This window comes from Danio aesculapii, chromosome 7, assembly GCF_903798145.1.
Source record: "Danio aesculapii chromosome 7, fDanAes4.1, whole genome shotgun sequence".
Lineage (NCBI taxonomy): Eukaryota > Metazoa > Chordata > Actinopteri > Cypriniformes > Danionidae > Danio > Danio aesculapii.
The window spans coordinates 17,733,950-17,759,613 of NC_079441.1; the positions used below are offsets into that span (position 1 = coordinate 17,733,950).

The following is a 25,664-nucleotide window of genomic DNA, read 5'->3' on the forward strand; positions in this document are numbered from 1 at the left end:
TAAAACCTACTGCACAATCAACCTACTGATATTATTTTAACCTATGTTTGACTGAGGACGACGACAGGGATATAAGAGGAGAATCGTCTTTTAGCGCTTTAGTATAGATTTTGAGGAAAAGATATAGCATATAACGTTACACACTTTTTATTAAAATTTAAACGAAAAAATGACGGAAGAGGTGCACTGGGATGAAGATTTGGAAGTAGACGCCGTCGTTCAAAACCTTAGTAATGTGACATTTTGCTCTTACTATTGTTTTTCTTCTTATCATTTTAGACTTTTAACAGACTGTAATGCATAATGATAAAAAAATATGTGATGTATTAAATACAGTAAAAATGACAACAGCAAAACCAAAAGTGAAACTAACACTTTTAAGAGGAAGTTTTTTGACAATAAGTAAAATAAATAAATAAATAAATAAATACATTTACTTAAAACAGTGATTGCTTTTGACATCTAGGTATCCATAGATATATGAGAGATTCAAATTCTGAAGTACAACTATCAAATGAATTAGTGGACTTTGGTAAGTTGAGCAGCTATACCTCATATTTCTGACAAAAAGAATTATATTTGACAAGTGTGATATCTGTTTATGTATGTATTCCATCAAGATTTTAAATGTTTTTTTTTTTGTTTATAACAGTTGAATTAACCTGTGGTCATCGAATGCCAGTAGACTATGTTGTTGCTTGGTTCAAATGTTACCTGAAACAGGTTGGTCCCAAATAAACTGCATTTCATTGAAATTTATACCTGTGCTACCATGTAATGTTCAACTACCTCTTGTCTTTTTAAGAAAGAGACAGAATTTTCCTGCCCACATTTTATTGTGGATCAAGGGAAAACCTGCGGTACAAAGCTGTCCTACCAGGAGATCTGTCAGTTGATACCACTGTCTGATAAACAGCGGGAATTCTTAGAGGAAAACCTTGCTGCGATTGTTGCTAGAAGGCTGTTTGATTTTAAATCTGTAAGATTTTGATTTAATCTGATTGATTGTGCATGTATGTCGCCTTCTACACAATAGTCTAAATGCATATGTTTGTCCTTGTTTCAGTGTCCTGGATGTCAGTCTCATGTGGAAAGACGAAATCGAAATAACCTGTGTGTAAAGTGCACTATCTGTACTGCCAACATGAGACAGACCTACTACTTCTGCTGGAAATGCCGGAGAGAATGGGAAGGAGCGACAAATAATGCTGAATATTGTGGCAATTCTGCCTGTGGACAGAGAGTGGTAAATAAGATTTTAATTTGAATGAATTAGTTAGGTGACTTAAAGTATACTTTATCTGACAACATACTAGGATTGTTTTTGCATCTGAACAGACAGAGCCAGATCCACTGAAGCCATGCACACCCGAGTTCAAAGAGGAAAAACTTATGAAAGAGGGGAAATGTGTAAGTTATACTGTATGCTTTATATCATGACAGCTGGAATAGGCTAGCAGCCTATAATATAAAATCAGAAAAATGTATATTACTAAATGCTAAAATTGTAACAAATAAAAACATTACCAATTACATTATATATATAGTGCTCAACATATTTGAGTACACCACATTTAGAAATATTTAGAAATTGAAAGATAATACAATTAAACTCAAGCGAAATATTGCAAAAGTAAATTACAACCTACAAAATGTTTTTGAAAATGTATTTTTTTTGCTTCTCTTGATTTTTCCTCTTTTTATAATTTGTTTTCAATATTTTTCTGTAAGATATAAATTTAGGTGTACTAGTTTCTGGACCGTTATCGTAAGTTATTTTGTTAGATAAGCTCCAGATTTTGCCTCAGTACTGACTAACAGTAGTGGACAGAGTACTGAAAAAAATGTAAATATTACTCAAAGTATGAGTAAAAGGTAACCCTTTTAAAAGTACTCAAGAATAGTGAGTAGTGAATATTATGCTATAAAAAGCTGAGGCATTTGCATGTAGTTTAATGTCCAATAACAACGTCAAATGATGTTTATATTTGGTCGATTTTAGGTTGTGTAGGAAAATCCAACGTTGAACCAACATCTTAAACCAGCGTCATATTGATGTCAAACACTGACATTTATTCGTCAGGAATGGCAATCAAAATCCAACATCTGATAGACGTCATAGTGGTATTGTCCACACAACGTCAAGCTGTGACATCATTAGAGGTTGATATTTGGTTGATTTTTAGGTTTGACATTGACATCAACCCCATTTTCATTTCCAAACAAAATGCTATGTCCCCACGACGTTGTGGAACAACATCAGTCATAGTGACGTCTTGTGTGCTGGGTGTTTAAAGCCATTTCGGTCATTATATAGTACATCAGTACAGCTGTCATCAGTGACATGCATCTAAACAATCTTTTGATTGAAGATTTTGGACATCTTCTTGGACACTTTTAATGGTTCCAAACTTTTTTTGCTGCAATTATAAATCGCCCATGTCTTGAGGTAGTTCATTATGATGCAATTTACTTTCTATGTGTGATTTGATTGGACAGGAATCACAGGACTGATTTTTCTAATCTCCATAGACAATAAAAATAAAGTAGTGACTGCAGGTTAAAGGAAAGTAGTAGAGTAAAAGTACCGATACTACACAAAAATGTACTTAAGGGAAAGTAAAAGTACACATTTATAAGACTACTTAGTAAATTACAATTCCTGAGAAAAACTACTCAATTACAGTGGAGTATTTGTAATTTGTCACTTTACACCACTGCTGACTAATCTAATGTATATGCACAAATATAAAATTGTATAGCTTCGTATTAAAAATATAAATTTAAAAGGTAGATTTGTGAGGGTTGTATTAATATATACTGAGCACATATGCTAATAATCGCTTTGGAACATCCTACTATCAACAAATGGACCATTATTGTAAGGTGTGCCATATTTTTATTTATTTTTTACATGCTGATTAAAATGTTAGTCAATTTTTCCTCCTCTCTGTCCAGATTTACCCTGTGAAGGACAAATCACCTCAGAGAAAGCGTTTGGCGCTGCTCATAAACAATGTAGATTTTAAAGACAATGTCAGGACTGGGGCAGACAAGGATGAGCTGAGTATGGAGAGGCTGCTTAAAGGTTTGGGATACTCTGTGGTGACACTCAGAGACCTCTCTGCACAGGTGCATACACATTTATTTATGCAAAATATTCACATTTGTTTTGCCTTTCTTTTAAAATATGATGTATGTTGATGTTCTGATGCTCAGGGTATGTCTACTGCCATGCGAGACTTTTCCCAGCGAAAGGAACACGCTGATTCGGACAGCTGCTTTGTGGTATTAATGTCCCATGGAGATGAAAGTGGAATCTGTGGGACTTTTGATTCTTCTTCTCAAGATGACGTTTTTCCAACAGATGAAATATTTAAATTCTTGAACACACCAAACTGTGCTGGATTACGGGACAAGCCAAAAATCATCCTCATCCAGTCATGTAGGGGTGGTAAGTCAAAAAAACATACAAAAAAGTTGTATTAAGAATATAAACATATCAAATTTGTTCAAATCTTCCAAAGACAATATGCTTTGCCAAATGCTTTTACAGGTAATCCTGGCAACCTGGATGTTCCAGATAGTGTGCCAATACGTGGCACAAGAAGAGAGCATAAAGAAAAAGATTTCTGTTGCTTTAGATCTTCTACTCCAGGTAAATAATATTTTCAAACACTACATGATACAGCAGTGGTGTAGTCCTAAAAAAATAGGTGGTGTACTATTATCCACCCAATCCAAATTTTAAAAGTAGACAAAGAAACGACGAAAGTCTATGTATCTTTGATTCATTTGATATATATATATATATATATATATATATATATATATATATATATATATACACACCCACCCACTGCACAGCTGTGGTTGCTGACTAACTAAAAAACAAGTTCAGGAGCGGGATTCTGCTGCCGTTTTTATATCAAATTTGAAGGGGACTTTTATACCTGGGGACTGAGGCGGTCATTTAGTAGTGTACAGGTAATCGCAAAAGTGTTAGGGGGGCTGAATGGAAAATAGGAGGGCTAAAGCAACGCCCATGCTATTTTACAGTTTTACTTGAACGTTTCAGCAAGACATTCAGACATTCAGCTGATTTGTTGTGATCTTCGAAAAACCCAAATACTCAATGTACAAAAATTAGGGAAGTCTAATCACCAAAACAAGTGAGTATACCGAGAGTATGATCCTCAGAAGTCGTAATACCCAAACAGCTCATGGAAAAAAGTAGGCATACTGAATATACGTGCGTATAGCAAGGACTACACCACTGATGATACACATACATTCACATGCATACATTAATGCTGACTCCTGGTTGATATTTATTTAAAAGTGTTAAAATTCATGTCATGATTTGCATTCGTTGCACAGATACTGTGTCCTACAGAAACAAAGAAAAAGGCTCACATTTCATCCAAGACCTTGTTGAAATATTTAATCAGCATGCCCATGAGGATGATATTGAGGAGCTTTTCAGAAAGGTAAAGTCACATTTAATTTGTTTTTAATATGTATTGTTTAGCAAGACAGAGATCAATATGCAGTGTCTGATTTAGTTTTGAATGGATGTTATTTATTTGTTGAATAAAATATTTGAAATGTTTTTGAACTTATTGCTGGGGCCAGATGGAATCTGCGGACGTTTTTTGCTATTTCTGCAGAGAATTTAGCTAAAAATCTGCCGATTTCTGCGGAATTATTTTGGCAGTATCATAACTAAAATTTTAATATGTGAAATATAAAATAGTATCTTTTTGCCTTTTATTTAATGTTTAAAATGCAAATCCAATTAGATTCACTTTATTTGGTAAACAAAGCAAGTCTCTCATATAATATATCTACTAAAAGACAGAAAATATTACTTTACAAACTGCATTGTACATAAATCAGATGAACATTTTCATAATAGTCAATAATTTTACTGTAATTAATAAACAAACTGAATAAATATAGATTTACACACATTTACTCAAATAAATCAACAGAATTAATGATGGGCTCAAAATCTGCAGAATTCTGTGGGAAATCTGCAGAATTCTGCACACGCAGATTCCATGTGGGCCTACTTATCAGTAATAATAAAAATAATCAACACAAATAGGTCTGGAATTAGTTAAACATTTAGTTCATTAATTGAACATTTTAGGTTATTATGATTGGTTAATTTTGTTCTAACCTTTATTTACATTTTTTTAAACAGGTTATTATGAAGTTTAGGGAGACACATGATGAGCAAATGCCATGCAAAGAAAGAACAACATTATGTAAAAAATTCTACCTCTTTCCTGGATTGTAAAACATAGCAAGTGCAATATCTATCTGCTTTCCTGTATGCATATCCATATATTCAATTCTTCTCTTTTCTTTTTTTACTCTGAATTATTGACATTTAATGCATTTGTATGTTTATCAATCAAGCCACTGCATTTGAAAACTCTGTGTTTAACACTATTTTATTCTTTACAGATGTTTATTGTTTTATTATTAGATTGTATATTTTGAATTGCCTATAAATATATACAAAAATGTTTACATCACAAGTTAGCATGAGATACTGTATGTTGACTTGTTTGTTTGCTAGGTCTGCCAATGTGGATTGCATTTCTTGTAACTGCTTGTGTCATTTATTGTAACTGGATTTCCTGAACTACAAAACAGAAACCAAAACTAAGCCCTGAAATAGACCTGCAGTGTTTTCTGTTTTATCTGTTTTTTTTAACAGATGGAATGAGGTTTTTATATTTAATATATGGAACATCTAAGTAAAAATTAACAAATATTTCTCAAATAAGCCTCCATATGCATCTGAAATAAAGCTTTCTCAACTCATTGGACATTTGATGGTTTTATGATCTTATAGTCTTTGTGGCAGTTTCGGCCAGGAATTAGAAAGCATGCATTAAACCTAGAAATTATTACTTTAAAATGTCAAAATTATGACTAAATAAAAATTACGACATAAAAAGTTAAAATTATGACTTACTAGGTCAAAATTATGTCCTAAAATGTTGAAATGAAAATGTTACGTCAATAAGTTGTGACAAAACAATAACATGTCACAACAGCAAAAACAAGCATGTCACTTTAATTCTTTAAAAATGCCAAATCTTAAGAAACATTGAATCTTTGACATTGAATCATTAACTGAAAATTAAAGTAAAAATTCCTATAATAAAATAATGTAATATGAAACATCATTTAGAGTAAAAAAAAAATAAGTTAATACAGAATTTTGTTTAAAAATAAGTATTTTCTATTTTCTGTCTCGTAATTTGGATTCAGTAAGTCATCATTTTGATTTAGTAATTCTGAATTTTGACTTTTTAAGGCGTGATTTTATTTTACTCATGGAAACGGACTTCCAAAACACACATCTAGTAGTGGATGGTCTAAATTTGAGCTACATTGGATGTATACGATGTAGGATTAATTAATAGATTTTCCTGATTGTTGTTTCATATTATTTAGACATGATGATATGAATTAGAAAAACAAATGTCAGGGCATGGCAAAGTTTTAAAAAAGACTTCTAGACAGTGAAATGTCTACCTTTACAACACCTTTATTTGTATAGCGCTTTTACAATGTAGATTGTGTCAAAGCAGCTTCATAGTAAAGTGGAACAGTGTAGTTTAGTTTTCAGAGTTTAAGTTCAGTTCAGTTTAGCTCAGTTCAGTGTGGTTTAAAAATAACTACTGAGCGTTCAAACACTGAAGAGCAAATCCATCGATGCGCAGCTCTACAGATCCCGAACCCAGTGACGACAGCGGAAGGAAAAAAAACTTCACTAATTGGTGAAAGTGAAGAAAAAAAACCTTGAGAGAAACCAGACTCAGTTGGGCACGACCATTTTAATTTCTCCGCTGGCCAAACGTCTTGTGCAGAGCTGCAGTCTCAGCGGCGGAGGCTGGAAGCTGGCCTCAGCGAAGACTCGTCTGTCCCATACTTGAGTATGATTTTTCAGTACTCTTTCCACCACTGAGTATAATATACATTTATTGCAAATTCATTCATTTAGTAGGTGCTGTTATCCAAAGTGAAATAAATGTTGATAAATCATTCAATTTAGCTCCATTTGTTGCAGCTTAATTTTTGCACATGCTTTTTGATGAGTTATGATATACACATTTTTAATTTATTTTTGATTTTACCAATCTTGAATATAAGAGAAAAACACATTGAATATACAGACAACATCCCATTTTAATCCTTTACCAATACACAAAATCCAAAAAGACTAGACAGAACAAAACATTCAATGATTTACCACAATCAAGCAGTTTTCATTTTTTTCTCATTACTTTTTGTGTGATTTTTTTTTTTTCCCATTTTTGTCATTTTGGCTGTCAGACCTGAGTCTTTTGTTCCCTTTTTTTGTAAAACAGCGTTCTTGTGTTTTTAACATTTTACTTATCCTTAATAATGCAGTAGCTTCTTCTAGTGGCATCATTTCACTGAGTTTTTCAAGCAGTTCTGAGGTGTAATTGTGACCATCATTGATATCAATGACATGGTACCTGTCCTGACACCGATGGACCACTTTATGAAGCTTACTATGTTTTAAAATAAATTCACCAATGTTCTGGCCAAGTTTTGTAAGCTCTCTTCCATTGGTGAAGACGATCATCATGTGATTTCTGGCTCCTGAATCTAGTCGATTTATGAAGGAGTGAAACAGACCTTGCTGTAGTTCAGTGAATTCAGATATTTGTGTTACCCAAAGGATCACATTGGGACCATGGTCGGATAACTTAACACACTTCTCTATTTCCTCAGTCCAACTCAATTTATTGAGGCAAAAGAGATTTGGGATGTCCACCACAGTGACCTTTTCTACTGTCTTTACCATGCACTCTTTAGTCACAGTTTCTGATCCACTTCTACATGGAAAGTAATCTCCGCCAAGGATGATGTTGCCTACTGTACTCTTCCCAGATCTGGAAGGCCCAGTCAGAAGGATCCTCAGTGGATGAGAAATACTGGCTGGACTGAAAACTGTAGAAGAAAACAAATATTTTTAAGATGTAGTGACTGTGACTTTGACATAAAGCAACCTGTTAAAATCATACCCCTTTTTCTGTACATCAGCATGTAGGGTAGGCTTGAGCTGTCAAAGACAAAAAAAAAACGTATTTAATGCTAAATACCTTCAATATTACTTTTATTTTACTTCACATTTTACTCACTTTTTCAGGGGTGATTCTGAAGTCTGTAAAATATTGACATGATTTATTAAAAGATAAAAATGTCAAATCAAAGGAAAAGGAGTCAAATTTATTTTAATGCTATAATGGTGATCAAACAAACTAATATACCTCAGTTACACAGCTGTCATCAAAACAGTACCATACTCCATTTTCATAAGATTTGATGATTGCTTCGTAGTGTCCACCACTGTATCTGCCCTTATGGTTGATAACGGCATAAAGATCATATGTAGGCCTATTATGCTGCAGAGAAAAATCAGCTTTATGTTTTATACAACCCCAAATCAGAAAAAGTTGGGACACTATGAAAAACGCAAATGAAAAAAGAAAGTAGTGATTTCTAAATTTACTTTAACTTGTATTTCATTGCAGACAATACAACAAACATTATTTAACGTGTTCCTCAAGATTTTTGTAGTTTTTTTTTAATGTATTTAAATTTTTTGATACTTGCAACACATTTCAAAAAAGTTGGGACAAAAGCAATTTAAGGCTAGTAATCAGGTAAATTGGTTAAATAATGGTACAAAAGCCGCATTCAAGAAAGGTCTAGTCCTTTAGGAGCAAAGATGGGCCAAGGATCGCTAGTTTGCCAACAAATATGTGAGAAAATAATTGAAATGTCTAAAAACAATGTTCCTCAAAGAAAGATAGGAAGAAGACATTTGGATGTTTCACCTTCAACAGTGCATAGCATAATTAAAAGATTCAAGGAATCTAGAGGAATCTCACCATCGACTTCTCTGGGCTCAGAGACATCTGGGATGGCCCATAACACAGTGGAAACATGTACTGTGGCCTGATGAATCAGTATTTCGGACATTTTTTAGGGAGAAATGGACGCTGTTTGCTCTGGACCAAAGAAGAAAAGGATCATCCAGACTGTTTCTCCAGAAAAATTTCATCACTTGGTGTCTTTACATCTTTTAAGTGTTGTGAAAAGGATTGGCAACTCCTGTTACTGTTCCAAATTTTTTTTTTTTTAAATGTGTTGCAAGAACCAAAATTAAAATTAAAAAAACAATAATAATCCCGAGGAACACATTAATTAATATTTGTTATATTGTCTGCAATGAATTACAAGTCAAAGTAAATTTAGAAATCACTTCTCCCTTTTTATTTGAGTTTTTCATACTGTCCCAACTATTTCTGACTAGAGGTTGTATATTGATTTAAAAACTTGTGTCTGTGGTATGATGGTTTATTCATGAAACCTTCTTGGGTAGAGTCAGAGGCACATCAAGAAGACATTCGTTCTTCTCGTACCTCATCTGCATGTAATCAAAGTCAAACCTCTTCAGATGCAGAGTGACAACATTAGGATATTCATCTATTTTACTCCACTGCAAAAGTAGCACAATTACAATATATGTTAAGCACATATTACAAACCCAAAAATTCCTACATTTAATAATGCGGGTGATGAGTATTGCATTTTAAAGGTGCCATAGAATGAAAGTCTGAATATAGTTGATTAATAAAAGTTCAGTGCATGGAATTGACATAACATGAGCCTCAAACACCATTGTGTCCTCACTTTCATGTAAATGGAAAAGTTTCGTGTTAAGTTTAAATTTAGTGTAGTTTAAAATTCAAATAAAATACAGACACTGATGATCCACACCTGATCTTAGGGAGATTAAAACAAGGATATTTGTTCCCTTATATAATTTTATCTAAACTTGCATTGTACTAATGTATGTGGGACTCAGGAACGTTCAGGAAAAACGGATTCAAAATCTATTCAGCACCCCTCAAAGCGGCAGAACCCCCTGTTCACTACCTGAAAAAAGTCTTGTTGTTGATCCCAGTTGTCAGAGCAACAAATAATAACTTGACTTCTAGTTGATCATTTGGAAAAGTGGCAGAAAGTAGATTTTTCAGGTGAATCTTATGTTGAACCGCATTCCAATCATCACAAAAACTGCATGGATCCAAGATTCTCATAGAAATCAGTCAAGTTTGGTGAAGGAAAAATCATGGTTTGGGGTTCCATTCAGTATGTGGCTGTGCGAGAGATCTGGAGAGTGGATGGCAACATCAACAGCCTGAGGTATCAAGACATTTGTGCTGCCCATTACATTACAAACAACAGGAGAGGGCAAATTCTTCAGCAGGATAGTGCATACTTCAGCCTCCACATCAAAGTTCCTGAAAGCAAAGAAGATCAAGGTGCTCCAGGATTGGCCAGCCCAGTCACCAGACATGAACATTATTGAGCATGTCTGGGGTAAGATGGAGGAGTAAGCATTAAAGATGAATCCAAAGAATCTTGATGAACTCTGAGAGTCCTGCAAGTCCAGTAAGTTATTTGAGTCATTGCAGAGATGTATGGATGCAGTCCTCCAAGCTCATGGGAGTCATACACAATATTAACTCTTTTTCCACTGCACCATGACTTTATATTCTATACTGTACATTATTTCTGTTAAGTGACAAGACTAAGCAAAGTCAGACCTTACTGTCCTAATTAAATAAATAAAAATCAAGGCACAATAATATTTAATTTCTTCTAGAGTTCTAGCCTTTTTATATAAGCCACTTCTGATACCAAATGATCAACTATAAGTCAAGTTATTATTTGTTGTTCCTAAAACTTGGATAGGCGACAAGATTTTTGTCAGGTAGTGTATAACTTGTTAGTTTAACGTTTGTTAGTTTAACATGTATATTGTATATTGCCGCATATCGTTGTAATGAGGACACATGACTGCTGATTACAAATGAAGAGTTATGCATTGTGTCATATCAAGCATTGCATTTTAACATAGTAAATCAATGCATGCTATGGCACCCTTAAATCACTCACCGTTTCAGTTTTTGTTTTGCAATCACATTTATCACAGTACACCCAGTCATCTTCTTCAAGTGTTGAATGTTCTTCGAAGGCCTTTAGGCCTGTTTCCTGTAGGGTCAGAAAAACAGTCTTAGGGGGGAAGCTAGTTTAAGCAATGCCCAGTTTCCAAAAACTAAAAAACTTGAATTACAATGACTTTATGTAATATTATGGTGTTACAACTGGCTCAAAATTGTAACATATAAGAGACAATGCAGACCAAGTAAATTGTAAAGAGAAATTATTGAATATCAAAAGACATACTTAACAAAGGATATTTAAAGCAACTAAAGTCAATATAAACGTAAGTCAGTGGTGAAGAGTGTGTGCATGGTAGTTAACTGAGCTCATGATCCAAAACGACAGGCAGAAGGGTCTGGCTAATTGAGCTTTTCTCTCACGTCAAATGTTTGGCTCTTTAAAACAACCAGATCCAACATGGGACTTAACAGAAAGGTTTATGTTTAATGGATTTGATGTGTTTAGCCTTCCTACCACATCATACACCTTGTCATCCTCAACATTGATGGACAACAGTATTGAGATAAAGGTGTTGATTTCTGGCAGTTCTTTGCCACATTTGCCACATTTTGTCACGTTGCTCATCTTCCCTTCAAAGACCTGGAACAGATGCAGTGTGTTGTTTCAATGTTTGAGTTATTTTTTTGGCTTTTTCTTGATCTTTTTGTATCTTTGTAAACAGTCAGTAATGATAAGGCTGTCCATAAATTTGTCACTCAAACTGACAGAGATAAAACTAAAGTTGATATGTGACATCATGTACCTTAGAAGCAAGTGGCTGAATTGCTTTTAAAATCTTTCTATAATACTCCACTGCGTCCTGCTGCTCAAACGCTTGAAGATTAAAAAAATATGTAAATTACATTAATGTTTGTAAACGTTAAATTTTGTGGAAATAATAGTTGTTCTACTCATTAACATTTAACCTGCTGTTAAAACTTTTTTGTTGTAAATTAAATAAACTGACCATTTCTTATGCCAAGACTCCTGGTTATTCCTTCAGTTGTGGCTACTTTTTCAGACAGCTTTCTGAAGAGCCTCTTAAGTTCTACCAATATATTTTCCTTACCACCAAGGTCTTCATAACTGTAAATTGTTCAGTAAATACGAAAAGGTAATGCAGAAAAACATCACAATAAAGTAGTAAGTAGAAAAAAAAACTTTAATTATTCATTCTTATTATTAATTTTAATTTACCTCAGAACTTCCTCTCTGAATTCTTCAGTCATGAATAGACATTGCAGTACTGCATTTAAATAGCAGGTGGCACCTTGATTTGTAAGACCATAATACGGGACAGCATTCCTGAAGGCAACGTGGAATAAAAAGTTAATATCCATTTATATTTTTAGTGTTCTCAATTAAACCTCAAGGAAAAGGAACCTCAAAATATTGTATATTATGTTATAAATATTTCACAAACAAGCATACCAAAAGTGCCGTTTTCATTTAGTCTGTTTAAACGAGATTCTTTGGCTGCAACCTTCGGCTTCATTTATGTAATCAGCGTAAAATAGTGATCTTTAGACTAAGTCGTTTTAATATTTAGATTATGAATATAACGATGTTTTACAAAGCCAAACCTACCTGTCATTTGAAGGCTTTTCAGGGGTCTTCATGCTGAATACGGGTATTTTAGGACGCTTTATATCGAAACGCTTGTCTGCTAGGCTATTATGGGAGGTCTAGTTTAAACGCTTTCTGTGAAGAACAAAATGTGCTGAAATCAATTTAGTTTAATAAGACAACATCGAATAATCAGGCTATATCGACAAGAAATCTGAAAATCTCTTGACTATTAAACTAAAGGCGACGACTAATCTATCTATATTTACCTCCGTTTTTTTTTCTTCTAGAACATGATGTAGATTCAGAGTGTGCACACAATATCTGACATCAACAAAACGAACAGTTCCAGTTTGGTCACTTTAGTTTTACTTTCGATTGTGTTATTAAAAGTCAACAAGGAAACAAGGAAAATATAATATATTTTTAATTCAACAAGTCAAACAACGAATATACTTTCTGAGAAAATTATTAATCATTTGTATTCACATTTTATTCAGTTTATATGCATTTGTCATAGTAGTTGCTACATTTCTCAATTTTTATATTTCAAGTTTCACTGAGTTTTCTGACAGTGACATTACACAACTCAGACCATGTAATAATAGTGTACAGCATGTATTTGGCACAAATAGAAGTTGAGTGGAGTGAGGTGAGTCTCAGGAAATGATCCTCTTAGCGGGTTTGGGAACCTCCGGGAAGACGCAAGACCATGAAGAGAGTGGAGCGGTCCTTGATTTGGTGGTCTAAAAACGTATCATTGTCCTCCAGTTGTTTATCTGTGTACAGGAGCCTCATGGACGATGGATCATCTCCTATAGCGTTAGATATGGTAAGATACATGTGAGAATACAGCTATAAACTTGCAAAAGAAAAAGCTAAATTGATGTCTGATTTTTCAACATGCACAATTATATTAAATATATTAAAATAATATTTGTAAAAAAAAAAAAACTAATATAATATTTTGTAGTTTAATATTAGTATTTATCTTACCTGCTTGTCCGGGTAACTTTTCAGCAACTTTCTTTTTTAATTCCAAAATAGTCGTTTTATTGAAGTCTTCCTCTGAGCTGGCTACATCAATTGTTTTTTTCTCCCCCTTTATTCCAACCACCATGACCTGGTAAATCTTTCCCATTTTAGGAGAACAAGTGTAAACAACTACAGAAAGACGGAGAGACGTGTATGAAGTGTGCACGTTTCGCTTTCTGTTTTTATGCGTGCCACCTCTTTATTAATATTTATGGTTATATGTGCTGGTATTTATCATAACAACCCATGGACACACAACAGATTCAGCTTTTATTTTTGTGATGTTATTTATAATTGCGTGTTTTTTCGAATAAAATAATTGTGAATTAATGTAATAAACAGTTTCAACTTTTAGAAACAGACAAGGCGTGACCGTGATGACTAAAACGATATCTGTAAAGCATTCATGGTTATAGGGAACTGTAGGCTATAGTCTATTGGTTTTATTGAATTTACTTCCCTGCAGAAATCCCTAAATCCAATATTAAATTGTCCCCAAAACACTGCAGAAACTATTAAAATATACATTGACTCTTGTTATTACTCTGAGTGGTGGATAACAAAAGTTTCCGCGATGATAGCATATCTCATCTCTTCATTTGAGAAATCATGTGACCTGCTGTAAATCCTGAACAAAACACCATCAACTTGTGGGTTTCGTTTCTAAATCGACTTGAGCTGCAAAAGAGATCAACAATGACGGAACAGCAGGAAGAAAAGCGCTACGATCCCAACGACACGACTCTGAAGTTTGTAACGCGCAAGGATGAAATAAGTATGGGCGACTGCTGATATTGATAAGTATTAAAACAATTGCTTATTTTTTTCTTTAGATACTATTCATGTGAAATGCAAAGTCGTAGGCTACTGACAAGCAGTTTGCAATCAGCTTTATTTTTTTTGCGTGTAGGTGTAGGCTGTAAAATTATTGTTGACGCTAAAGGTAAAAGTAAATTGTTCCTTGAAATATTTATGCTAAATCCATTTGGTTGTGTTTGAGCGCGAGTGAAATGGTGTGAAAAATAATGTTAAATTTTGCAATATTTTATATTTTAGGGGATTTTATTGCACATTAACTGTATACTGTTCAGTACTTATAATTCATATATTATGACCTGTTAACCAAATTTGAGCAGTGATCTGTGAAATTTTATATTAATTCCTACTTGAACTGGCATATATGGCTCAGACTATGCTTGTCTGACACTTGCTGAAGTTGAAACTTCAAATATTTACAAAGTAAAATAAAAAGTGTGGTTTTATGTAATAATAACACACAAATACATTTTAAACCTGTTATTTACACTCACCGGCCACTTTATTAGGTACACCTAATTAACGCAAATTTCTTGTCAGCCATTCACATGGCAGCAACTCAATGCATTTAGGTTTGTAGACATGGTCAAGATGATGGTGTCATGGTTGTTGGTGTTAGACGGGCTGATCTGAGTATTTCAGAAACTGCAGATCTACTGGGATTATCACGCACAACCATCTCTAGGGTTTACAGAAAATGGTCCGAAAAAGAGAAAATATCCAGTGAGCGGCAGTTCTGGGGGTGCAAACGCCTTGTTGATTCCAGAGGTCAGAGGAGAATGGCCAGACTGGTTACAGCTGATAGAAAGGCAACAGGAACTCAAATAACTACTCGTCACAACCGAGGTATGCAGAAGAGCATCTTTGAACATCTGTCAGCTAAGAACAGGAAACTGAGGAAACAGGAAAATGACTACAATTCGCACAGGCTCACCAAAATTGGACAATAGAAGATTGGAAAAACGTTGCCGGTCTGATGGGTCTCGATTTCTGCTGCGACATTCGGATAGTAGTGGTGGTGTGGGGGTTATGGTGATGGTAATGGTGTGGGGGTTATTTTCTTGGCACACTTTGGGCCCATTAGTATCGATTGAGCATTGTGTTAATGCCACAGACTACCTAAGTATTGTTGTTGACCATGTCCATCCCTTTATGACCACAGTATCCCCATCTTTTGATGGCTACTTCCAGAAGAATAACGTGCCATGTCATTAAGCCCAAATCATCTCAGACTGGTTTCTTGAACATGACAATGAGTTCACTGTACTCAAATGGCCTCCACAGTCACCAGATATTAATCCAATAGAGCACCTTTGGGATGTGGTGGAAAGGGAGATTCGTATCATGGTTGTGCAGCCGACAAATCTGCAGCAACTGTGTGATGCTATCATGTCAATATGGAGCAAAATCTTTGAAAGCAAAAGGGGGTCCAACTCAGCACTTTGTACAGTATTATACTTTATACAGTATTGGGTAATTTGTTTATATTATTATATATTACCATACCATACAGCTACTTTACTATTGTATTACCATAGCAACTATAGTATTACCACAACAGATTTATGAAATTATTACCACAAATGGCTCAAAAACAATACAGTATTTTCTATACAATACTATAGTATTTGTTCATGTGGACAGATACCATAAACTGTAACAACAAGAAAAAAGAAAGACAAAATGCTGAGACAGATGATTACTAGCTATCGTCTGTCTCGCACAAAGAGGACCAAGACTTTAATTAATTCAAGCATTCATAAATTAATTAGTAAGTTCCTTGGTAATGTTTAATTTCTGTTTACTGACCAGTTAAATTATGTGCTTTCAGCCTTGGATGATGACCCGGCGATCCTTCGAGCCGAGATGTCCTGTGGTCATGCCGTCACCCCAGAATCCCTGACAGGATGGTGTCGCAGTCTACTAGATCAGGTAACACATTTCTCAATCAACATTACTTTCGAACAAAGCCATATACTCAAAGTACACAGAGATTCAGTGCTCTCCGTGTAAGATTAATTGTCATATTCACAGGGTCAGTACAAGTTCACATGCCCTGCACTTATTGGTGAAAACGCCAGACAGAAGTGCAATGCCGAATGGCCCTATGTGGAGGTGCGGAGGCTGGCTTTACTCACACAAGAGGAGCAGAGCCATTTTGAAGAGACCATGGCTGTCTTGGCTGCAGCTGAGTACTGTGAACACAAAACTGTGAGTTACTGGCATAAATTATAAAGCAGATGCATATAGAAAGCTGATAAATAATCATTAAATTGTTTTTTCGTAAGACTTTACAATAACAATACATGAATAATGATGTATTAACGTGTAAACTAAACATTATTATGAATTAAGGATAAATTAAGGCGCGCGCGTTTCATGAATTTACTTTAACTACAACATGAGTAACATGAGTTCATGTGTAAATAACAGCAACCTTAATTATTTGTTAGTACATGTTGTTAATTAATGTGGTAATTAACATTTAAGTTTAAGCTCAATGTATGAAGGTGATGAAGGTATGAGATAATTAAGTGCCTAATTAAAGGAGGATTGAGAATTATTGATGAACAACTGTTAACAAGCTGAAACACTGAAGGAAAGAAAAACAGAAATAAACACGGCCAAAACCAAAGATGAAATCAACTGAAAATAAAACTCTAAATAAAATAATAATTAATAAAAATAAAACAAATTACACAATAAAACTTTTATTTCTCAAGATCTCAGCAGAGATCATTAAACCACTCCACAAACATCAGGAGCTTCACTTATAACTGACCATTGACTTTATTTCTGTCACATGAACAAAAGCTCTAAATGAAATTTCTGTTGTTCATTTGAAGTCACCATGATAGAGGACAGAGTCTGTTTTAGTTGGGCTCTTCAACTATTTGTTCTAACACTAGTTTTTGTTCTGGCTGCTGTAATTAATTGTGTTAATCACACTATTTGTATAGCATGAAAAGCCAAAAGAGAAAATAAGTAATAATAAGTGTGATAAGATTAACTATTTATCAAATATGTAATGATTAAGTATACACATTACAGTTTCTCGTTGCCTTTTTTGTTATAACTGATGAGTTCCAGAAACAGTTACAACAGCCAGAGAAACATTAAGATGGAAATGTAAAGGTTCAAGAGCTCAACTAAAGCAACCTCTGATCTCCATGATGGTAAGGTCAAATGAAACATTTTCAATGAAAATATAAACCTCTGTTAATTATCAAATATTCTTTGCAGATATGACAGAAATAATATCAAACTGTAATCAGAGAAGCTGGAAATGCTGTTATTTGATGCAGTTGTTTAATCCTGTTTTAATTCAGTTGGTTTGGTGTGAGGCCGTGTCTGTAGTTTTATTTCTTGTTCTTTCCTTCAGTGATTGTGCTTGTAAACAGCAGGTGTTCATCAGTGTCTGAATTCACTCATTTGTGGTAATTCACTCTGTCTAGTGGACTAAACTAATTGACAAATTTAGGGACTAGTGGATGAGGGTGTATGGTGAGATTTCAGACACTCTGGTTACTTTATCGAAAACAAAGGTTACATCTGTTACAGTTCCGTATTTTGTACAGAAATGAGCCGTTAATCACTTAACAGGTTTTCACTGTAGATTGTACAGACTTTTACTGTTAAAATCACTGACATTTTTTACAGTGTACTTATATATGCTGAGAGCTGTATATGGATGAAAAAAATATTTCAATTTACTTAATCACTGCCTGAGATATTTATTGATGATTTTCTTTTTAATTTTTAAGATCTGTAATTTATTGAACTATGTTTGAGAGAGTCGGCTTGATATTAAAAATCTGACATTGCGATATTTTGTTATGCCGCAATATATATATATATATATATATATATATATATATATATATATATATATATATATATATATATATATATATATGAATAGCTTTATTTGAGAAGATTTAATTTATTTAGATCATAGGTCTCAAACTCAATTCCTGGAGGGCTGCAGCTTTGCACAGTTTTGCTCCAACCAGAGCTGATCCAACTAATCAAGGTGTTCAAGGCTACCAGTCTATTAAGCAGGTGTGAGTTGGAAGTAGTTGGAGCTAAACTATGCAGAGCTGCGGCCCTCCAGGAATTGAGTTTCAGACCATTGATTTAGATCAACTGGGATAATTAAATGCATCTGTATAAAATATAATAAGTTACAAACATATATAAATATGAAAGAGCAAAAATAAAAGTTAAATAAACTGTGCTTTGTGTAACAGAAATCAAGTACAACGAACCGTAAAATAACATGATCTTCATTATATAAATAATCAATAAAATACCTTCAACTTTTAATCATTAATAAACACTCATAGTTTGCGATGTGACTATTTTGCAATATTGATGCTGAAACAATATATTGTTTAGCCCCAAGCCACACCATAGGAGAGTTTTGAGATTTGGCAAAAAAATAATAATAATAATTTAACAACACAGCTTGTTTTTATAATAGGAGGTCAATGGTAGACAAAGAAATATTTAACCATTTAATGCACTTTAAATGATGGCTATGAATTATATTCATTTTATTTATCAAGTGTGATGGTGAAAATACATTGTCCTGTCAGCAATCTGTATATCTAAAATGAACTCCATGAATTGATCTTTATTACTGTCTGTTTACCTTCAGTGTCCTGGCTGTCAGTCATTTGTTGAGAGAGCCGACATTACCAACCTCTGTGTCATTTGCACGATCTGCACGGCTGAGAAGGGCAGAGCATTTCAGTTCTGCTGGCAGTGTATGAAGGGATGGAAAGGTCCAGGCCCTCGATCTGACCGCTGTGACAACCCTGGCTGCACCAATCCAGACCTAGAGAAGTTGGCAAAATGTCGTGATATACTACTACCAGCGGTTCAAAATGTGAGCTGTCCCTCATTGCGAGCTTGTCCCACTTGTGGCAATCTAGTGGAGCATGACACAACCGGCTGTAAGAATATCATATGCAATCGCTGCAGGGTAGAGTTCTGCTTTGTTTGCCTTAAAGTCACAAAAACATGCTTAAAAACGAGCACGCATTTTACTCTCTGCTCAGATGGAGTTGTGCCACGGCAGACTTCCATTCCAAACTGGAAGAGAAATTAACAATATTGAGGGAGTCAACCAAACAAAATGGCATTTTAGACAAGTGTAATATTTGTCGGGGTTTCTGCAGGATCTATATAGGTAAATTTAAGACTTTAAAGACATTTAAGAATAACTTGACTGGCTTAGTCTTGAAATAAAATAACATACTCTTTATTCATGTTTGTTTTCTTGAGAGGAGAAAATACAAGTGAATGTGCCAGTGTTTATATTACACAATGGTCACATTCATCTCCATGGTGTGGAATAATTATATTAACCATGAAAGAAAATCTAAAAAGCTTTTGTTTCTCATGCTGGTGTATGTGCATGTAAATAAGCTTAAACTGGAAAACAGGAAGGTGTTTTTTTTTTAAATATTGAATTTCCCCTAAAGTCCAAGTCATCTCAAATGTAAAGTGAAAGTCATCACTTTACACTTTGTCATGTTTCAACTATATATAAAGTTTTGCTAAAAACATCTTGGGCTCAGCGTGTCTGTCTCAGCCATCAGCGCGTCACAAATTAAAAGGATCCTCACTACCTCTCTAGCGACTAAAGGACAAATCAGTAATAAAGATCGTATTGATTTGTTTGAAGAGGTTGCAGAGAAACAACATTTTCCTACCATTGTAGTAGAAGGGTCTAAAAGTGGAAACACAGTAGGATAGGGGATGCCTTGGAATAACCCAATAACTCCAGATGGTATGGCATCAAATACAACAGCAAATTCTTTAGGGGGGATGGGAATATTGAATCGATTAAGAAATTCTTTATACTTTAATAAATGGCCATTTGAGTTAAATAACTGACCAACAAGCGTAATATTTGCTTCAAAACAGCATTGAAAGAAAAGTGATTTGTTTTTGTATACAATATTTAGGTTATTTTAAATAAAATATTTGTGAGGAGAGAAGTTGTGCTTGTATAATAGTGACCAGGCAAGAAGAAATTGCTTATGAAATTGAGATAATTTAGCTGGTATTTTCTCAACATTATAGTTACAGAGTAATAAGAAATTAGGCCCTCCAAATTTAGAAAATATGTAACTTGGAATAAAGTTCCAGATTGAGGTTGGCTTTTGACAATTTTTTGCCCCATTTAATTTTGACAGTATTATTAAACGTTCAAAAATCCAGCATATTAAGACCCCCCATTCTCAAAGCTATTCATAACTACAGATTTTTTAATATAATGAATAACATTTTTCCAAATAAAATTAAATAACATTTTATCAGTTTGATTCAAAATGGATTTGTCAAAATGGAGAGATTGAGCAGCATATGAAAGTCTGGAGACACCTTCCCCCTCGGAGAATCTCTCTGGAGCCATAAGTTACATTTTTTTTACAATAATAGGGTCAAAATTAATAGCGCATCCAACTTTTTCATTTTTACAAATAGAGATGCCCAAGTAAACCATTTTATCTTTAACTGGGATATTATTAATTGTAGAAAGACTAGATTCCTTAACTGAAAGTAATTCACATTTAGACAAATTAAAAAAGGACCAGAAGTTTTGGAGAAAGATTCAATAGTGCTAATAGCAAAGGGGACACAAGATGCGTCTCTTAAAAAAAGATCAGTATCATCTGCTAATTGGCTGATTTTTAATTCCGCAATGATAATCCCTTTCTAGGCACTTGTTTTAATTTAATAAGTTAGTACCTGAGTGGCCAGAAGGAAAAGATAGGGTGAAATAGGGCATCCTTGTCTGATACCCCTCTGAAGGCTAAAACGACTTAAAGTACCAAAACAAAATTTCAATGAATGAAAATTAAAATAAAAACATTATAATCTGTGCGCTCATAATAAATCGCGCTCATCTTGACCGTGTTGTTCTGGATCGTGGCTGGCTTGACCGCAGTGCAACACGCCGTTAAAATAAGTCTTTAATAACCCTGATAAACCAAGTGAAAACATCACAACAAACAGACATACGCTTACAATATTTTCTATTTTAAACTATAGTAAACTAAACTTTTAAAGTAAAGTTTAAAATAGAAGGTGAGTGCGCCACGCTGCTCCCACCCACCACAACCCAGGCAGCAGGTCCCACACCCGGCCTCCCGTGTTTCCCTGAGGTCCTCCTCGCCTCGCCGCACGAGCTAACCGGGCGCCAGTCTGTGCCGGTTACACTGGAATGTTGATGGGCGGGCGGCAGATTTCGAGCAACAAACATACAATATTATTCGCAATAGTGTGTTTACGTACGCAAACTGCGGAGAACCACACACCGACGGACGTGAAATTAGAGTGGCTCCACTCTTACCGTCGTATTGAACTCACCTTGGTCAAGTACATTTACATTTACATTTAGTCATTTAGCAGACGCTTTTATCCAAAGCGACTTACAAATGAGGACAAGGAAGCAATTTACACAACTATAAGAGCAGCAGTGAACAAGCGCTATAGACAAGTTTCAGGCGTGTAAAAGTCTAAGAAGCAAAACATTAGTAGAAATTTTTTTTTTTTTTTTTTTTTTTTTTTTTTAATAGAGAGAGAGAGAGAGAGAGAGAGAGAGAGAGAGAGAGAGAGAGAGAGAGAGAGAGAGAGAGAGAGAGAGGGCTCAGTTAGTGGTATAGCCAGAGAGGCAATTGCAGATTAGGAGGAAAAGTGGAGACTAAACAGTTGCGTTTTTAGTCGTTTCTTGAAGACAGCAAGTGACTCGGCTGTTCTGATGTAGTTAGGGAGTTCATTCCACCAACTGGGCAGATTGAATGTGAGAGTTCGGGAAAGTGAACATGCACACTTTTCTCATTAGCCTACATTTAAAAGAAATCTATTTCCACGAGCCCATCTGAAAACAACAGTAAACAACAGAATCCATATGAACACAGCCAAAAAGACTAATTTGAGCATGCACAATGGTTTTCAAAAACGTGTACAAGCCGCCTTTTCTTTCGCTTTTCTGCCAGTTACTTGAACTTTTCCCCCTTTATGAGGAAAAACCTTTGAAATTCTACATAAGCTGTTCAGCATTTATTATTTTGGCCGATTTAAACAATTATAAATAGCATAAACAAACATTTTGATGTTATGAAAGTGAGTCCAATGTAGATCAGCAGCAATTGATTGCCATATTTTTTGTTCTAACCATAGATATAAATGGCTGCTGGTTTACAACATTCTTCAAATCATCTTTAGTTCATTCAACAAAAGAAACTCATTGAGGTTTGGAATAATTGGAGGGAAAGTAAACAATGGATGAATATTTGTGATGAACTATCCCTTTAATAGTAGGAAGAATAGTACAACAACAGATATTATTTAAAAAGGCAAGCAATAAACTGCTGCTTAACGGTAACAACTGTGATATTTAAAATAAAGGAATGAGTAACAAAAAAAAAAAAAAAAAAAATTAAAAACTATATCATGAAGCACTACAATTCTCAAAATCAGTTCTAATAATGAACCAGATTTGAAGATTATGCTTGATTACCTTAATAAACTAAACTACTAAAGTTCCAAGATCCACTCTTCACTATATTTATAAATTAATTTTGTTTAGGACCATATTTTGAAATGATTTTCAAAGGAATATATTAGATTCACACCTAACCTAAAGGAATCTCATTGATAAATCAAATCAAATGTCCACTCCAGGATGAATAAACAAATACAAAAACAAAACCCTAGACCGGTATTTCCCAACCCTGTTCCTAAAGGCACACCAACAGTACACACTTAACCTCTTCCTAATCAAACACACCTAAATCAACTCATCAGAAACGACTACAGATATATTTCTTACTCTTAAATTCCATTGCTGATGTAACACTGGTAGATCTCATTACTGGTAGGGCACTGTTGAAGTGTTAAGTGTGAGTAAAAATAAGAAAGCCCATTTCACTAAGCACAGTAATAAATGTGTTGTAATCTGAAGTGGGGTTATTCACTCTTTGCATGGTAATTAAAGTCTACCTTGGGTATATAACAAGATATTCTTTGGCGGGTCACCAGATGTGTCACCATCCAAGGTTATGGCTGCTAATTGATGAAGAATCCCTTGTTCTCCGGGTATATTTCCCAAGTGTTCTCAAGATGGCGTGTTTGTTGATTATTTTGGAAAGTGAGCCATCTCCTGCGAGCATTGAAGTGATCAGCCGTAATAATCCGCCCTTGAAGTTTGCGAAGTCTCTGTCGAATACGTCTTTGTCTTTTCCTGAACTTCTTAACGATAAAAGCTTTAGGCAAACATAGGAATATAAAATATGTAAGTGATGTCTTGTCTCAATTATTCAGATTACAACATTAAAGACACTAAAAGACACACATATAGACAAGTTTGACTTGAGATTGTGATGTCTTTATTTAGCATGAGCTAATAAATTCTAAACAAGAACAAATAAAACTTTACAACAAAGCAATTGGACCCATCCGGTAGCATTAATACAAAAAAAGAAACTAAATAAACAAAATCTCTTAATAAAGACTATTCAGATGCTGAACCTTGACTGGCTGCTGACTGTGATGAAGAGCCACCCTGCTGCTGCTGCTGAGACCTCTGCTTCTTATAGTATTTCTGAAGAACAGATAAATTGGATACAAGTTTAATATAAATAGATCTAATGGTTCAATATGAAACAAAATATCTAAATGTCTCAAAACAGTTTAAAACATTGTTGTACCTCCATGTTCTGGTAATGCTTTAAGCTACTACAGTGACTTTTCTTAGCCGTATCTTCATTGACGTAGAACAAAGAGCAAAGTTTGCAGAAGAAACCTGTCCTGGGAATCACAAAATCAATACCTGTGGAACAGAAATAAGCAGTTAAGATTTCACAGATTCATCAAACAAAGCTTTATATTAAATATGAAAAAATAAATAACAAAAAAATATATATATATAAAAAATAAAATAAAAGTAAACAACAACAACAACGATAATATTAATAAAATATTTTGCAAATAATAATAATAAATAAAGTAAAAAACAAAAATAATATGTAAAAAAATAAAAATAGTAAATAACAAAAATAATAAAATATGTTAAAATAATAGTAAATAAAAAAGTAAATAAAATTAATAAAATATGTTAAAAATAATGGTAAAAATGAGTAAATAACTATAAATAATAAAATGTAAAAAAAAATAATAGTAAATAAAAAATTAGTAAAGAACAACAATGATAATAAATGTTAAAAATAATAGTAAATAAAAAACGAGTAACAAAAAAATTATAAAATATATTAAATAATAATAATAGTAAATAAAAGATGAGTAAATAACAAAAAAATAAATATGCAAAAAATAATAATAGTAAATAAAAAAATAACCAAAATAATATTAATAAAATGTGTAAACAAATAATAATACTAAATAAAAAATGAGTAAATAACCAAAAAAATATTAATAAAATAAAATTAAATAATAGTAAATAAAAAAATTATATATAAAAAAAGTTAAAAAATAATAGTAAATACAAAATAAGTAAATAACAATAATAATAAAATGTTAAAGGGTCACGAAACACCAAAACACATTTTTTGTGCTGTTGACAGTCATATATGTGTCCTACGCTGCTAAAAACCCTATTAAGACACATATTTCACATAAAAGTAAAAAATTGGTTGTTTTTGCGTTATATCGAGCAAATTTGTTCTTCCGGTTTGAAACGAATTTTTGAAGCTGCGTCACAGTCATGAGATCTTAGCGTGTATTCCAGCGTGTAGACTGGATGTCTGTACCTGGGAGTACTTTATGACGTCTCTGAGTGTGCTACATTCATTCATGAGAAAGACTTGGTTCAAACCTATCAGCGCGCTCCATTGTGTATGCAGTGCAACTTCATTAATATGCATGATAGCTGCGAAGACTGTTTTTACTTTATACGGTGTTCAGACGGCAGAGAGACACCACATTGTTTTGCCAAAACAAGTGGAAAAAAAAAACATTTGTTACAGCACATTAATAAACACAACACTGACGACCAGTGTCTTCAAACTGTTCTTGTTTTTCTTCACTTTCCCACTATGAAAGTGCAGCTGGACTCACGTGTGGTTTACAGTGCACGACAGAAATACGAGTCTAAGGAAAATTTTTTACCTGAGAGCTTTTCCCTTCTGGAAATGGTGAAATCT

General features: G+C 34.0%; 5 protein-coding genes and 1 long non-coding RNA gene across 9 annotated transcripts in view; 2 read left to right on the top strand and 4 right to left on the bottom strand.

The window, feature by feature from the left end:
- The first annotated feature begins 21 nt into the window (after window positions 1–21).
- casp23 (caspase 23, apoptosis-related cysteine peptidase) lies at window positions 22–5,843 on the top strand. 2 transcript variants are annotated; one of them, XM_056461169.1, is made up of 11 exons: window positions 22–230; window positions 467–532; window positions 653–723; window positions 806–979; window positions 1,067–1,246; window positions 1,339–1,410; window positions 2,959–3,132; window positions 3,220–3,454; window positions 3,557–3,658; window positions 4,381–4,490; window positions 5,210–5,843. In XM_056461169.1, exons 1-11 carry the CDS (start codon window positions 170–172, stop codon window positions 5,303–5,305), a joined length of 1,341 nt encoding a protein of 446 aa, XP_056317144.1. In that variant the 5' UTR covers window positions 22–169; the 3' UTR covers window positions 5,306–5,843. The 2 variants fall into 2 exon arrangements, with proteins under 2 accessions (XP_056317144.1, XP_056317145.1); XM_056461170.1 differs by having other exon boundaries at window positions 171–235.
- Window positions 5,844–6,555: 712 nt separating this feature from the next.
- Window positions 6,556–12,959, bottom strand: si:ch211-212k18.13 (ubiquitin carboxyl-terminal hydrolase 47). Of its 2 annotated transcripts, XM_056461167.1 has the most exons (12): window positions 12,909–12,959; window positions 12,661–12,774; window positions 12,271–12,378; window positions 12,041–12,159; window positions 11,837–11,907; window positions 11,548–11,673; window positions 11,026–11,121; window positions 9,431–9,559; window positions 8,325–8,459; window positions 8,196–8,218; window positions 8,079–8,116; window positions 6,556–8,004 (listed from the first exon to the last, which is right to left on the bottom strand). In XM_056461167.1, the coding sequence occupies exons 2-12, from the start codon at window positions 12,690–12,692 to the stop codon at window positions 7,307–7,309; spliced, it is 1,575 nt and encodes a 524-aa protein (XP_056317142.1). In that variant the 5' UTR covers window positions 12,693–12,774; window positions 12,909–12,959; the 3' UTR covers window positions 6,556–7,306. The 2 variants fall into 2 exon arrangements, with proteins under 2 accessions (XP_056317142.1, XP_056317143.1); XM_056461168.1 differs by lacking the exon at window positions 12,909–12,959 and having other exon boundaries at window positions 12,661–12,872.
- Window positions 12,960–13,048: 89 nt separating this feature from the next.
- On the bottom strand, window positions 13,049–14,835 carry zgc:194655 (uncharacterized protein LOC794380 homolog). 2 transcript variants are annotated; one of them, XM_056461175.1, is made up of 3 exons: window positions 13,691–14,835; window positions 13,636–13,648; window positions 13,049–13,454 (listed from the first exon to the last, which is right to left on the bottom strand). In XM_056461175.1, the coding sequence occupies exons 1-3, from the start codon at window positions 13,778–13,780 to the stop codon at window positions 13,315–13,317; spliced, it is 243 nt and encodes an 80-aa protein (XP_056317150.1). In that variant the 5' UTR covers window positions 13,781–14,835; the 3' UTR covers window positions 13,049–13,314. The 2 variants fall into 2 exon arrangements, with proteins under 2 accessions (XP_056317150.1, XP_056317149.1); XM_056461174.1 differs by having other exon boundaries at window positions 13,636–14,341.
- si:ch211-212k18.15 (uncharacterized protein LOC563681 homolog) lies at window positions 14,321–19,927 on the top strand. Its single transcript, XM_056461173.1, has 4 exons — window positions 14,321–14,449; window positions 16,322–16,422; window positions 16,525–16,701; window positions 19,151–19,927. Exons 1-4 carry the CDS (start codon window positions 14,371–14,373, stop codon window positions 19,601–19,603), a joined length of 810 nt encoding a protein of 269 aa, XP_056317148.1. The 5' UTR covers window positions 14,321–14,370; the 3' UTR covers window positions 19,604–19,927.
- On the bottom strand, window positions 15,544–19,217 carry LOC130231769 (uncharacterized). Its single transcript, XR_008838070.1, has 3 exons — window positions 19,145–19,217; window positions 16,629–16,685; window positions 15,544–16,413 (listed from the first exon to the last, which is right to left on the bottom strand). It is a non-coding gene; the product is annotated as an uncharacterized LOC130231769 (long non-coding RNA).
- Window positions 19,928–23,868: 3,941 nt separating the features above from the next.
- The window catches only part of znf638 (zinc finger protein 638), a 33,210-nt gene continuing 31,414 nt past the window's right edge, over window positions 23,869–25,664 (bottom strand). Inside the window, 2 exon segments of the mRNA XM_056461172.1 lie at window positions 23,869–24,106; window positions 24,213–24,334. Of these exon segments, the coding sequence (XP_056317147.1) occupies window positions 24,017–24,106; window positions 24,213–24,334 (212 nt within the window). The 3' untranslated portion in view covers window positions 23,869–24,016.

Coding starts and splice junctions, on each gene's coding strand:
- zgc:194655 (XM_056461174.1), bottom strand. CDS start 13,780: ATGGGAAAGATTTACCAGGTCATGGTGGTTGGAATAAAGGGGGAGAAA. Junction 13,455..13,635: donor AAAGTTACCCGGACAAGCAG/GTAAGATAAATA, acceptor CTAACGCTATAG/GAGATGATCCATCGTCCATG.
- si:ch211-212k18.15 (XM_056461173.1), top strand. CDS start 14,371: ATGACGGAACAGCAGGAAGAAAAGCGCTACGATCCCAACGACACGACT. Junction 14,450..16,321: donor AACGCGCAAGGATGAAATAA/GTATGGGCGACT, acceptor ATGTGCTTTCAG/CCTTGGATGATGACCCGGCG. Junction 16,423..16,524: donor GTCGCAGTCTACTAGATCAG/GTAACACATTTC, acceptor TCATATTCACAG/GGTCAGTACAAGTTCACATG.
- si:ch211-212k18.13 (XM_056461167.1), bottom strand. CDS start 12,692: ATGAAGACCCCTGAAAAGCCTTCAAATGACAG. Junction 12,160..12,270: donor TTCAGAGAGGAAGTTCTGAG/GTAAATTAAAAT, acceptor AACAATTTACAG/TTATGAAGACCTTGGTGGTA. Junction 9,560..11,025: donor GCAAAACAAAAACTGAAACG/GTGAGTGATTTA, acceptor CTACTTTTGCAG/TGGAGTAAAATAGATGAATA.
- casp23 (XM_056461169.1), top strand. CDS start 170: ATGACGGAAGAGGTGCACTGGGATGAAGATTTGGAAGTAGACGCCGTC. Junction 980..1,066: donor GGCTGTTTGATTTTAAATCT/GTAAGATTTTGA, acceptor TCCTTGTTTCAG/TGTCCTGGATGTCAGTCTCA. Junction 3,659..4,380: donor CTTTAGATCTTCTACTCCAG/GTAAATAATATT, acceptor TTCGTTGCACAG/ATACTGTGTCCTACAGAAAC.